The 14,914-nt window shown below is 38.8% G+C and overlaps 1 protein-coding gene across 1 annotated transcript in view; it reads right to left on the bottom strand.

The window, feature by feature from the left end:
* Positions 1-14,914, bottom strand: part of POGLUT2 (protein O-glucosyltransferase 2) — an 82,094-nt gene that overhangs the window by 15,645 nt on the left and 51,535 nt on the right. Inside the window, exons 7-8 of the mRNA XM_040336184.1 lie at positions 8,543-8,752; positions 5,255-5,344 (exon numbers count right to left, since the gene is read on the bottom strand). Of these exons, the coding sequence (XP_040192118.1) occupies positions 5,255-5,344; positions 8,543-8,752 (300 nt within the window). The remainder of the gene's footprint in view (positions 1-5,254; positions 5,345-8,542; positions 8,753-14,914) is intronic.

The following is a 14,914-nucleotide window of genomic DNA, read 5'->3' as shown; positions in this document are numbered from 1 at the left end:
GTGTTTGTGGCCATCAGTCTTGCAATGTTTCAAGGTCCAGTGTTTGCCCATCCCTGGTCTAGGATAGGAATCCTCTCCTTCTTTATAGGCCTGTAAGCAACAAGCATCTGCTTCTTGGATTTGCAAGGCTGCCATCTGGTCTTCTGTTCACACATTCGTTAAGTTCTAACAGTATGTTCAATCCTCCTCTGGTGTCCGTTAGGGGCATAAGGTTCTAGAAATTTCTCTCAGCCTGTTGAGCCTTTTTTTGCCCTTTTTTATTTGGGCCTGTTGGTGCTTGTTTGCTGTATTGCCCACCCCTTATTTGGACAGCCTTTGGATGTCCAATGGTTAAAGTCTAGAATTCATGTATTCTGTGCTATATAAATAAGAAGATTTTTGGAGTACAGTACAGGACATGGATCTCTCCCTTGTTTTCTTTATTATTTCCCTATTGCTTGCTACAAAACTAAGACTAGCTTGGAGGGGAAGGGGTTAAATAGGAGATATCCCTGCAGTTTTATTTTTTGCCAGTGTCCAGTCACCTGAAGATATATTACCCATCGTAAAAGACTAAATATCCTGTGTCCTGTACTGTAGTCACAGAAACAAACTTTACTGGTAAGGCAAAAATCCTATTATATTATGTTATTACCAAAACAGTAAAAAGTACATTATACAGTTGTAATTACTGCTACTTAGTTCTGATTTCCAGCAAAACAACCAGTGCATTCATATCTCATGACTTAGTACTATAAATGTGAAGGTTAAAGCAATAAACATAGGGTGTTAAATATTAAAATGTTTCAAGGTAATAGATTTTACTTGGATGTCATAAAGAACTGAGAAGTTTCAACGTGTCATTGCCAGGTACCAGAGAAGCCTTAGTAAGCAAAAATATAATCAAATTTAATGTCTGACCTAAACCAATAACGCAAAACATTAGTCCAGAGGTAACGCAGGAAATGCATGACATTTTATTGCAATATTACATTTTGAGAGGAAAGTGAACTTCCATGTGAGGTTAATGAGGGTCTTAACTTTAGGGAGGAGCAGAAAAGCTTAAAAGCTTTTGGTGTGATTTCTGTACTAAGTGGGCGGTGGCAAGAATGACAGATAAAAACTAGAGACAGACACTTACTACACATAAGAAGACTGGCTATGACATCCATTTTTGTACCTCTGAAAAAGATATTTGCCTAAAGGAAAAACTACTTCACTCTTTATGAAGGTAACTAAAGCATTTGCAGTATTATGATCACTAGGAAGTGTAAACTTGGGGGAAAAAGTTGAATAGCCAATAAAGGAACAGTGTAGTATGGGTCATTGACTCATAGGACAAGCTCTTTAAGAACAAACAGTGAGGGAAAATCCTCTCACGCAACATTTCTGAAGATCACAAAGTTAATACATTTGGTAAAGAAGAATGGCAGATAGATGAGATGGCCTTGAACACAAAGTAGTTTAAAGGCATAACAAAAAAAAAAAAAGACGACGCAACTATAAAATCTGTTTTCACATTCTACATACAGACTGATGGATTGTGTAGCTCTGCCTAAAATGCAATGCATGGAATAATGAACGGTTGCCAGAAAGTACCTTTTAAGATTTAAAGGTCTTATGTGGTGATATATATTATGAAGACATAGTTGGGATTCCTCCATTCTGCACTAAAGTAAATATAACATATGATCCTTATTATTGTGGACTGTAGGCTCACATTTAATTTTTTTTAATGCCTCCAACTTGTTTATTTGACAATTCTGGAAGTTTAATTGGTGGTAAGGGCCAGTCTTAGCAATGACATTTCAAAGGCATACAGTACCCACGGATGTTAGCTGCATTTAAAGATATTTTACTAGGTCTATATTACAATCAAACTCCAGGTCAACTTCAGGAGATCTATGACACACCAGAATTGGCTGGGTTGATTTTTTTTTTGACCAACACTGTATTGTTATATTGTTTTTGAAAAGAAAGAGCTTGCTGAAGCAGGGGGTAAACACATGCATGTGTATGTAACAATGGAAAGATCTTTCAGATGGCCATCTTAATAGCAGTTCATTAGCATCCTACATGCAGGAAATTGCCTACCATCACCCTTATTACTGCTATGCTACAGGTTAATCACATCATATCAACTGCAAGCACACTAAATAATCTCCAACTTCTTGTTATTAACTCACAGAAGCACCTGTGACCTTTGATTTACCAGATCATTGTTCAGTAACCCTTAGCAACCAGACAACTTTTTGTTGCAGTCTTCTTTAAAAGATTTATCTTGACAAATTAATTTCAAAGACAAAAATCATTATTGTGTCACCCTGTTTAACAGTTCTCTCCTTGAGAACATGTAGTTTATTGTATTTATGTTGAATATCTATAGGATCTAGATAATTGCAGAAGACCCAGCATATCACATTAATCTTATCTAGACTACTGTGCACAGATAACCCATAAGTGAGTATGTTAAACTAATCTTAAAATTGTGATATTAATCTAGCCTTTTTTAGCTAAATGAAGAACAAAGGTCAAGTTATCTTGATAGGACTGGAGATAAACCAAAATAAAACTACCGTAATGCACAACGCAGGCTGGTGTGTAAAAAATCATATAGATGAAACCTTGATTAAAGGAGAAGATAATGTGACAGGCTATTGCACAATTATGAAAAGGCTGTTCCAAAGCAATTACAGTAACAGCTGTTCTAGAGAAACACAAGAATGGTGCAGAATAACCGAGAACATGGCATAAAGACTCCTTTTCCCCAGGGTTTCCAAAGTTGGTAAAATAATTTGTGCTGATCTTTTAAAGAAAGAGATAGAGAATATGTAGGCTGTCATTGCTAAACTTTCCTTTTGAAAAGGCTGCTTGCCTTTCTAATCCAGATACTTTCAGACCGAGACACTGACCTAGTAAAAGTATTCAGGTCAAGCATTCTGATTTTCCCTGCTTACTTTTCTGGGGAAAACCCACAATTTGGATTTTTTTTTTTTTACTTTAACATTCAAAGATAAGTGTAAACAGGACAAATAGAGAGGGTGAATTTCCCTAATTGGGCACAGACAGCAATACAAACTGACAAGCATTCTAATCCCTCTACCCTCTATCCAAAACTAAACAAATATTTGCCTTTAGTTATATTTTAAGAAATATTGACACCAGAGACACCTTAACAACTTTTTCACAACAGTATTTTCCGAAGGGGGGCTTTGGCATAACTATATTTCTCTTTCTACGGTTTCTCAGCCAATATTACAAAAGATTAAAAAATACAACTGTTCTCCTTTGCAGAAGCTTGAAAAAGATGACCTTTTAATGAAGGCCAGAGCTACAAAGCAAAGATTTGTACTACAGTGATTACAATTCTTGAATACTATTGTTTTCGTGATAGCAACATCAAGTAAATTCAAGAAACAAAAATGATTTTACATATATATTGCAGTTGGACATACTTAGTAAGGTTGCCCGAGCTGCAATAATGGATAGCAAACTACATTTATCCATAGTAACCAATCAGAAATCATCACATATACAGTACAATACTCTTATGGGCTGCTGCATATTGCACATTGTCTCTGTCTCTGTCTCATAGAATATCTTTCAATAAAATTGATGTTTGTTCTGGGGTATATAGTTACAACTAGGTTACAGTAGGCATTTTGTATCACAGGGAATATCTTTCAATAAAAACGATGTTTGTTCTGGGGTGTATAGTTACAACTAGGTCATAGTAGGAAGCTTTTTTTATCACAGGGGGATTATTATTAAAACTGGTGCACACAGAATCTGGTGTAGCTGTGCATAGTAACAAATCAGCTTCTAACTTCAGCTTGCTCAATTAGGCTTTGACAATAAACCAACAAGCTGATTGGTTACTATGCGCATCTGCACCAGAATCTGTGTGTGCCAGTTTTAGTAAATCCCCCACAGAGATTGATTTACTAAAACTGAAAAGTTCAAAATCTGGTGCAACTCCAATCAGCTTCCATGTTTTATTGCCAAAACAAAGTTGAACAAGCTGCAGTTAGCAGATGATTGGCTACCATGCACAGCTGCACCCGATGTATACCAGAGTGCACCAGTTTTACTAAATCTACCCCTGTACAGTGTCTAAAGACAGTGGCCCAGATTCTCAAAGGACTTACGACGGCGCAGCGCCATGTAAGCCGTCGTAAGTCCTAATCTGACCCGTCGTATCTATGCGACTGATTCTTAGAATCAGTTACGCATAGATATCCATTAGATCCGACAGGCGTAAGTCTCTTACGCCGTCGGATCTAAACTGCATTTTTTTTTGACCGCTAGGTGGCGCTTCCGTCGAGTTCCGCGTCGAGTATGCAAATTAGCTAGATACGCGAATTCCCGAACGTACGCGCGGCCGACGCAGTAAAGTTACAACATTTACGTTAGGCTTTTCCCGGCATAAAGTTGCCCCTGCTATATGAGGCGCAGCCAATGTTAAGTATGGCCGTCGTTCCCGCGTCGAAATTTGAAAAAGTTACGTTGTTTGCGCAAGTCGTCCGTGAATGGGGCTGGACGTCATTTCCGTTCACGTCGAAACCAATGACGTCCTTGCGGCGTACTTTGGAGCAATGCAATTCAATGAAATTCCACGGACGGAGCATGCGCCGTTCTGAAAAACGTCAATCACGTCGGGTCACAGTAGTTTTGCATAAAACACGCCCCCCTGATCCAAATTTGAATTAGGCGGGCTTACGCAGGCCAATTTACGCTACGCCGCAGCAACTTACGGAGCAAGTGCTTTGAGAATACAGCACTTGCCTGTGTAAGTTGCGGAGGCGTAACGTAAATCAGATACGTTACGCCCGCACAATTTTACGCGGCTCTACGTGAATCTGCCCCAGTGTCTGTTTTATCATAAGCAATAAATCAACTGTTTTTTTTTTTAATACAATCTAGAAAGCACAAAAGGAGCAATACAACTGCCTGCTGTGGTTAATACAGCAAATATAAATTTAAAATGTAATAATATATTTTTTAAATGTAATAAATGCAGCACAGAGTGGCAATTGGTACAAATAAACTTTGAATGGCCAAATACCATATTTTAGGAGAAATTGAATATATGAGGAGCAGGTTTGTTGGAAAACTTTCTTCAGTCATACCTCAAGCACAAAAAAAATAAGAAAGCAACAAAAAAGTAAATAGCTTATTTTGACTCTGTTCAGTATTTAGTGATCATAGAATTTTTCCCATTTCAAAGGTAGATTTTATTGTACATACTGTAGTTTCTTATAATGGATGTACATACCTGAAAAAGTTTAAAATAATAGCAGAAAATATGCTCTCCCATTAGGTTATTCCTTGCAAATTCCTGCCCTGCTTGTGCAATTCTTTTGGCCTGGAAAAAAAAAATGTATGATCTGTTACAGTATATGGTCATAAGCCAAATACAACTACGTGGTATTTTACTTAATTATTGGATCAAAATCATACTGTATTTGCCATTACAAGAATCTTATGTCATGGTGTTCAACTTTAATTTGTGCTACCTGCCAAATAATTTTACATTTTCTTCCCAACCAGCCTTGTAATCCAGACACCCTGCCAGACAACCATATTCTGGACCTTTCAACAGACTACACTGCAGTTAAGCTGGCCATACATGGATCGCATTTTTTGATCAGTCAGTGAAAAAAACAAATAGATCCCCCCCATCCATACAAGGGAGGTAAATAGAGGAATCCTGACACTGTGTTATTGGACGGCTACATCATCAGAATACACTGATTAGCGCTGCAGCCACCAGAAATGAATGTTTTCCAACCTTATCGCTCGAGAGAAGCCAATCATTAGATTGTGGGGTGTGTAGTGGTTGGGGGCACTAAAATCGATAAACTAAATTGCATATGTATCGCCTGGCTACTTTCTGAGCCAGTGCTATGTTAAATTTAGGGGAGAAATAGTTAGCTCTGAATTAGTTTGACTGTTTAAATTTGGGTCTCTGATCTAGCTTGGCTGTACTGTGGGCTAACCTTTTGTCCGGGGACTCCCATCACCCCAGGACGGCAGGTGGCAGCAGTGGGGTCAAGTGAGTCTGAGTATCACTCCTTAGCAGCCATTCAGGGGTTGGCTGCCTCGCTGTGCATGCTGGGGAGGGGTATAAAGGGGGCAGACACCATTGCCTCGAGGTTCTTCTTCCTCGTGTGGCGCCCACCATTGGGGTAGCCATTCCACGCCCCCCCCCCCCCCGCATATGGCCCTCCGGGCCGGGGTGTGCGTGGGTAGCAGTGTTCCTGGTTCCGGGACCACGTTGGCACGAAGGAATTGATCTACTGTGTGGGCCCAGTGATCGACTGGGTCCCCAATCTGGACGGGGTCCCGAGCTGTTCGTCCAATTGGAGGAAGCTGACCAATGAGGAGTCTGTCCGAAGGATACCAAGCACAAGGCTGGTGTTCCAGGAGGGGCCTGTTCATTCATCGGGGGACAACCTGGGATCTGACAGGCTGGATGTTGGTCGCCTGTCAGTCGCTAATTTTGCAAAACTACCTGAAGGAGATCCGGGTGCTGAATCTACTGAGAGAGGATTCCGGACCATAATTGTCTCCATTCTTTAAGGAGGGTCTGTGGCAGAGACTTGATCCTAAGTTCGAGTGACACTCTGGCTGCCAGGCTTGTGAAAGAGGCCTGTCCAGGTGCGCTATACCCACTCCGGCTAGAGTGGCAAAGTAAGTTTTGTTGGAAGCAGGACTGTTTCCCGTATGCAGTTACACCTGAATCTGCTGTCTCCTATTTGCTATCCCTTCACCTTTCTACTGTTTATTCGTTTTTTACCCGGCTGGGTAATAAAAGCACAGAAAAGACATGGACATGGTGGACATTCCCTTTCACTACAACTCTCATCAAGTACCCTAGACGGCGGAGATACAGAGGTAACATGCCACCCAAGTAGCTCTTTCGGGGGTAGTGCTACACATACAATCCATTGATTTGCATACATAGACAAGTAAAGTGCATAGGTGCTCAGTAAATAATAATAATCTAACGTGAACATGCCCTCCTGCACAGACCAATTTTCAACTTTCAGTGCTGATGCACTTTGAATGACAATTGCACGATCATACAACACTGTACCCAAATGTATCATTTTCCCCCCCACAAATAGAGCTTTCTTTTGGTGGCATTTGATCACCTCTGCGGTTTTTATTTTTTGTTATAAAAAAGACTGATTAATTTTTTTTATATTTTGGTATTATTAGGTGGCACCGATGGGTGGCACTGATAGGTGGCAGTGATGGGAACTGATAGGTGGCAGTGATGGGCCACAATAATGGGCACTGATCAGCACTGGTAGGTAACACTGATAGGCAGCACTGCTAGGTGGCACTGATGAGGCACCACTGGTGGGCATTGATAGGTGGCACTGGTGGGCATTGATAGGTGGCACTCGTGGGCACTGGCAGGTGGCACTGGCAGGCGGTAATGGTGGGCACAGATGAGGCAGATGTGCCTCTTTCTCTTCGGGACCGGTGTCCCTTGCAAATAGGCCGGTGATTGGCTTTTTTTTCTCCTCACACTGTTAGTGTGAGGAGAAAAGAAAAACGATTATCGAGCTTTTGTTTACATCACGTGATCAGCTGTCATTGCCTGACAGCTGATCACGTGGTAAGGGGTCGGGATCTGCCCCTGACTCGGATCTGTGATCGCCCGAGTCTCAGTGGCTCAGTGATTACAGCGTGAGCCACGTGCACTCTGCAGGGGGCGTGCAGGGAGCATGCAAAGGGGAGGACATCAAAAAGTCAATAGAAAAATTATATAAAATCAGGAACAAGTTTTATATGTTTGAAAAAGTCCATAAATCTTGCTGCGCAGCAAATCAGATCTTACACCATCACCACTGTCAACTGCTTTATGAAACAACACCCAGTGAATAAGGTAGAAATTCCTACTCACCAGACCACCATGACCCCTTTAACTAAAAAGGAAGGTCAGGTGGAGTTTTGTATGGTTATGGATCTGCTTCTGTGTACTGGTACACACCAAGAGAAAAAGCCTGGGATCTGGTTGTTACTCCCTCACAGTATCATTCAGAAATAAAATAAAAAAGCAGGGCCATAGCGTAATTCCGTTTTATTAAAAAAATAATTCAAACATATGCTAAATGGCCGCTTACTTTAAAATGTGCCTTGCCTTAGCACGAAAGGAACATTGCATCTGTTACCAAACTCGAGATGAGAAGCAGCCATCCCATTTGCGCTGTGTTGAACCAGCGTGCGTTCCATATTTTACCAAGCATATTTTTACATTCAGAATGAAAGATCCTCTTCTAGTGGCTATCTGCATGTGAACAAATAGCAAAATGATAGGCTATGCCATCTACTGTATGTATTGTCATTCTGTGTTACACTAAGAAAGGGACATTGATACACAGCCCCTGTGCAACAGTAGTAACAGTAGTAGTAGCCTACATATGTACTGAGAAATATGGCCTCCTCCATGTACAGTATGTGCACAGCAGTTACCAATAAACAGAAATATCTGTATAAGCATTAGTGGACATAAATAAGGATAACTTTTTGGTGATGCATGTATGCTTACCTCAATGTCATGATCTTTGACCCACTGGATCTTCTCAAGTAAATCACTAAGGTCTTTCCTAAAAGGCACATAATGTTTCCATGGTTGGAGATCACTGTAGAAGTGTTCATAGTATATGGAATCCTGCTTAAGGATCACACTATTCCCAGAAAGCAGGTATGGCATTCTGTATGCTGCCACGGTTCCATCAACAAGGATTTGATATTTGTACTAAAAAAAAAAGAGAGGAAATAAAGCAATTAAACTATAGTGATTTTTTTTCCATTTACGTTTCTTCAACTAACTTGGGAGTTTTAACTAATGAATCCAACATGTAAAACCTTTTTGTACTCCCAACACACTTCCTGTACAAGGTGATTGCACTGATCTTTTATAAATACAGTATAAATAATTATGAGTGGTCTTTGCTCCAAATGAAGCCAATTTACAACCACCATATGATATCTATCCTTTAGCCATCTTCATATCCACGGAACCACCCAAGGGATAAGTCCTAGCTTGTATAACACTCTTATGAGATAATTATGTGGAATCATATTAAATGATTTGCTGAAATCAAGATCCAAAGCACCACCATGGTTCAAAACATTTGTTATATAATCAAAGAATATCATTGCATTAGTCTGACATGATTTGCCCTCAGTAAAGCCATGCTGCTTTGGGTCCAGCAAGTATCTTTTCAGGAGTGATTCAATTCATTTTATTACAACTCACTGGCCTGTAATTTCCAGGTTTTCCCTTACCCTCCTTCTTGTGGTTGGGTACAATATTAGGTAAAATGTCTCATGTAAAAAAAAATGTTTGATTAAGGCTAGGTTCACATATATGCAGGTATGTTTTGCAGTGCGTTTTTGAACACACATTTGTGATGCGTTTGCGGTTTTTTTTTGGGGGCTAATAGGAAAGTATAACAGTTCTGCTCATGTAGTGCGACGTTGATGCAACTTTACATTCTCTGGCATTCAAGTAGCATCAAAGTGGCATCAAAGTAGCGCAGGAACCTTTATGTGTCCAAATTTACATGTTAGGGTTAAGGGCTAGGGTTAAATGTTAGGGTTAAGGGCTAGGGTTAAATGTTAGGATTATTGGCAAGGGTTAAATGTTAGGGTTAAGGGTTAGGGTCAAATGTAAGAGGTTAAGGGCTGGGGTAATAGTTGGCAGTAATCATTAGGGTTACGGTTTGAGTTAGAGTTAGGGGTAATTGTTAGGGTTAGCAGTCTAACCCTAACAATTACATATAACTCTAGTCCTCAATCCTAACGTTTAACCATAACCCTAGTTTTTTACGCGTTTTGCTTCTTTTTTTAGCTAAAGTATGACAGTTCTGTTCATGTAGTGCGACTTTGAAAAAAAGACACACTCTCTAGCGCTTAAGCCACATCAAAATCACATTAAAATAGTGCAGGAACCTTTATGTGTCCAAAGTCACGTTAGGGTTAGGATTAAGGACTAGGGTTAGGATTACATTTTAGGGTTAGATTTAGGGTTAAATGTAATAATTAGGGTTAAGGTTTGAGTTTGGGTTAGCATCCCAACCCTAACAATTACCACTAACCCTAACCATTACCGATAATCCTAAAATTTAACCCTAGCCCTTAACCTTAACATGTGACTTTGGACACATAAAGGTTTCTGCACTACTTTAATGCTACTTAAATGCCAGAGAGTGTAAAGCTACATCAAAGTCGCAAAGTCATACTTTCCTATTAGCCAAGAAAAGAAAAAAAAACATAAAAAGGCAAGACTTTTGATGCAGGTCCATTGAAGTTTATTACACACAAAACACATTCTGCTGCAGGGGAAAAAAGTCTCTGACCCTTTCCAAAAACCACATTGGCTCAAAACACACAGATGTGAACTAGATCAATAGGAAACCATGTTAAATGGACTGTAGTGTGTAAGTGTTAACCAAGGGTAAAAAAAAATATGAGCCAATGGCCCTTCTCCTAAATTTCTACGAAGAATAACATCAGGACCCATTACTTTATAAGTAAGTCTGTTCATCTCCCACCCTGAAACCCTGAAAATGAACCTTCACAGTGAGAAACAATACAATCCCCCAACTTGCTTTGTTAGTGTCAGGTAGCTGTTCCCACATAGACATTTGGTTAATAAATACATCTTAATATCTTAAAAGCCTTGATGACTTAGCTTGCTATATTCTCCAGATAGAGACCACCTATTCCTGTGACACTCTGAGGCACTACTGTAGTCAATAGTATCTTTTTATGTCAGCATAGTATTCTATGACACCATTTTTACTTTTTTTAAATGTTATTAAACATAAGCTCCCGATTTATGTTAAATACAATAATTTCTTTTTTAGAAGCCATATATTAACCCCCCATGTAATCAAGGAAATATGGATAGTTGGAAAAGGGTCTGAAAAACAAAATAGCTTTGAAAACTGGAGTTTGGAAAAAGATAATAGACCGGTGCTTATTTAATAGACCCTTGCAGTCAACTGTACTTCAGTAATTGCAGTTCCATATAAAGGAGAAACTTTAATTATGCTTATTTTTGGAATAAATATTCCGGAGTTTGAATAAATATAGTTAGTGTGCATATTGTAGAAGGCAAGTTTAACACAGTAATAATTTATATGAACTTGCACTATGCAAAGCCTGTCCTTGTGCAGTACAAAGGAGAAGGTTATAAGCCCGCGGTGTGTTTCACTAACACTTTATTGCAGGTTCAAAATGTCTTTTAAAGGGTAGGGCTTGTGTAAAAATACCACAAGATATTCTTAGAAATAGCTGTGTCTGCCATAAGTTAGCTTTAAACTGTATCACTTCTCCAGGATATAAAAAAAAAAAAAAAAAAAACATGAAACAGTCAATGCTTCATTGGCAAAGACAGAGCATTGAAAACAATATTAATATTTTACATCTTGCATTGCACATTTCTGGATTTCATTTGAAAGCACATGCTAGAAGGTATGACCACCTTCAAGACCAGGGCAATTTTTTACACAAAGCCAAGAGCCTTCTTTGTGTGGTATTTGATCACCGCTGGGTTTTCATTTTTTTTATCATATAAATGAAAAAAAGACCAAAAATTGAGAAAAAAACATATATATTTTTGACTTTTTATAAAACATATCCAATAAAGAAAAAAAAATGTTTATATAAAATTTAGGCCAAATTGTGTTCTGCTACTTGTCTTTGATAAAAAAAAGGCCCAAAGGTGTATATTAATTGGTTTGTGTGGAAGTTATAGCTCCTACAAACTATGGTACATATACCGGGATTTATGCAACAAAATGCTATATTGTAATGGCAGTGATCAGCGACTTATAGTGGGACTGTAATACGGTGGCAGGAAATCTGGTGCTAGCAGACACTACCTGGGAGGGTCATTAACTGATGTCGCTAGTGATATTATTACAGTGATCAGTGATAATACTGTACATTGACACTGTACTAATGACACTGGCTGTAAAAGAGTTAACATCTAGGAGCAAACAATGTGTAATGTGTGCTGCTTTTATTTTCTGATGTAGCTGTTTCTTCTTTTTTAGGAGGAAAAAACAGACAGATTGCTATTCCTATATACACAGAGTTCATTGTGTTTGTAAACACAGAACTCTGTGTGATTTGACAATCAGCAGGTTTCATAGAAAAAAAAAAATCACTTGTTGAAATCTGCTGCCAAACATCCAGAAGAAGGCAGATTACGTACTTTACATGAACATGACTGTGCCTGTACCTGCCACCCACTCGCAGTATATTTACTTTGAGTGGTCGGCAAGTGGTTAAGAATAAACTATAAGTGGCCCCTGCTAAAGACCTGTCTGTGTAGCAACAGAGAGGGGACCCAATCACCTAGACATGCTTCTTAAAATGTATCTAAACCCAAAACCAAAATGTTAATGTATTGCAGCTTACTAGTCCATGGTGTGATGGTTGTATTTGTTTTCATTTTTTTCAGGCTTCTTTTGCTTTATTTTCACCTGGTAATCCTTCAGATAACACACTTCCAGTCCCTGGGTGGCTACATCATTCCTTCATTGTATCTATGTAGAGAACCATGGTTGTCACTCTAAGCTGCTCTTGTGAGAAGGACTACAAACATGTTCATATTGCTTCATTGCCATTACATGGGGAGGAAGGGCAATTGGTAATTTACAGAAGGGAGGAAGATATATTTCTTTGCAGCTCAGGAAGTGACAAGGACACCACTTCTAGCAAAAAGAAACAGGAATTTTCTGTATTGGCTGAAAATGTTTCTAGCTTGGAAAAAAAAGAAACCTAGGGAAGCCACTACATTTAAGGCCTGTAAGCTGCAATGGATTACATTTCTGTTTTGGGGTTTAGTTACCGTTAAAGGGGAAATCTGATGTATTACAGATACATATTGTAATCAAAATGGAGCAGTGCTAAATGCATATGCTATTATAACTGAAATAAAGTGCAATCTCCTCAAAACAATACATAAAGTGCATAAAAATCATTAAAGTGCAAATACAAAAATAAATTCATATATAAAACAGTAGTTAAATTAATTCAGTGCCAAAACCATTATGATGATGATGATGAGAAAAGTGAAAATGCAATAAATTGAATTCATATATAAAACAGTAGTTCAATTGATTCAATGCAAAAAAACATAGTATGATGAAGATAAACAAAAAAAAGTCTCTCCAAGATGTGCAAAAAAATAAGCAAATAAGGGGGGTGAGGAAAAAAGTGTCCAAGTGCAAAGAAGTTAGAATGTAAACGTCATCAGAATAGTGGACGCCTTTAGTAATCCATAACCGGTGTGTTCTTGAAAAAGTCACGTGTTTAGTGACGCAACACATCAGGAGGAGACGGGTGAAGTCACTTGTGGTCACGGCTTAGACCAGAAGTATCTAATTTACACGCTGCGGATCTGTGTAATTTTAAACGTGAGTTGCTACTTTCAATAAATCTACTTGTTATTTAATTACTACAAAATGGAGGTTTCCTTTATTCCCACATAATGCTTACCACTGGGAGGGGATTTGGAGAGAGGTATTGAAAGATGTGGATTACATAGGAAAATAGCTTTTTTCTTCCATAACAACTGCTGCCCTCCTGTTCTACTGTGTCACCTCCAAAAGGAGAAGCAGTTGATTGGAGATTGCCATTAAGGAGTATGAGGATGTGTGACTAGCCCTATTGTGGTCTTTAATTTAGGTGAGAGGCTAGAGCACACTGGTTATGGGTTACCAAAGGGGTCCACTATTCTGATGATGTTTACATTCTAACTTGTAGAGACAATTTTTTGTTTATCTTCATCATACTATGTTTTTTTGCACTGAATCAATTGGACTACCGTTTTCTATATAGATTTATTTTTGTATTTGCACTAATGATTTTTATGCACTTTATGAATTGTTTTGAGGAGATTGCACTTTATTTCAGTTATAATAGCATATGCATTTAGCGCTGCTTCATTTTGATTACAGTAATATTTACACTGGTGTTGGTGACACTTTAGGAGTTCAGCAGCTACATACATTTTTATTATTTGTATATTGCTTTATTTATCACACTTATGCCCTGTACACACGATCGGTTCGTCTGATGAAAACGAACCAATGGATTTTTTCATCAAATATCCGATGAAACTGACTTTCATCAGTCTTGCGTAGGCTACACACCATCGGTTAAAAATCTGATTGTGTCCAATGCGGTGACGTAAAACACAATGACGTGCTGAAGTTCAATTCTTCCGAGCATGCGTCGACTTGATTCTGAGCATGCGTGGATTTTTGACCAATGGATTTCCCCGCAGAAGATCATTTTTTTCTATCGGTTTTTTAACCATAAGAAAAATTTAAAACAGGTTCTATTTTCTTTCACCGATGTGAAAAAAACTGATGGGGCCCACACATGATCGGTTCGTCCGATGAAAACGGTCGATCGGTCCGTTTTCATCAGACGAACCGATCGTGTGTACATGGCATTAGAGTAGCGTACAAGTAATCTTTCCCAATTTGATCTCAATTACAGATACATGGGGGTTGATTTACTAAAGGCAAATTCACTTTGCACTACAAGTGCACTTGGAAGTGCAGTCACTTTAGATCTGAGGGGAAGATCTGAAATGAGGGGAAGCTCTGCTGATTTTATCATCCAATCATGTACAAGCAAAATGGCTGTTTATTTTCATGCATGTCCCCCTCAGATCTACAGCGACTGCACTTCCAAGTGCACTTGCAGTGAAATTGTAGTGCAAAGTGGATTTGCCTTTAGTAAATCAACCCTATAGTGTCCTTTAATCACACTATGATATCAAAAAAAGCCAGTGCCATATTTATGTTATATAATTGTCAGCACCAAATAATTTTTTGTGAGGCCTTGTCTGGTCACCTGGAGTTGTCAGTATGTAAAATCAGAATCTGAA

This window comes from Rana temporaria, chromosome 2 (assembly GCF_905171775.1).
Source record: "Rana temporaria chromosome 2, aRanTem1.1, whole genome shotgun sequence".
NCBI classification, from domain to species: domain Eukaryota; kingdom Metazoa; phylum Chordata; class Amphibia; order Anura; family Ranidae; genus Rana; species Rana temporaria.
The sequence above is the reverse complement of the archived record's forward strand: the minus strand, read 5'-3'. Positions and strand labels throughout refer to the sequence as shown.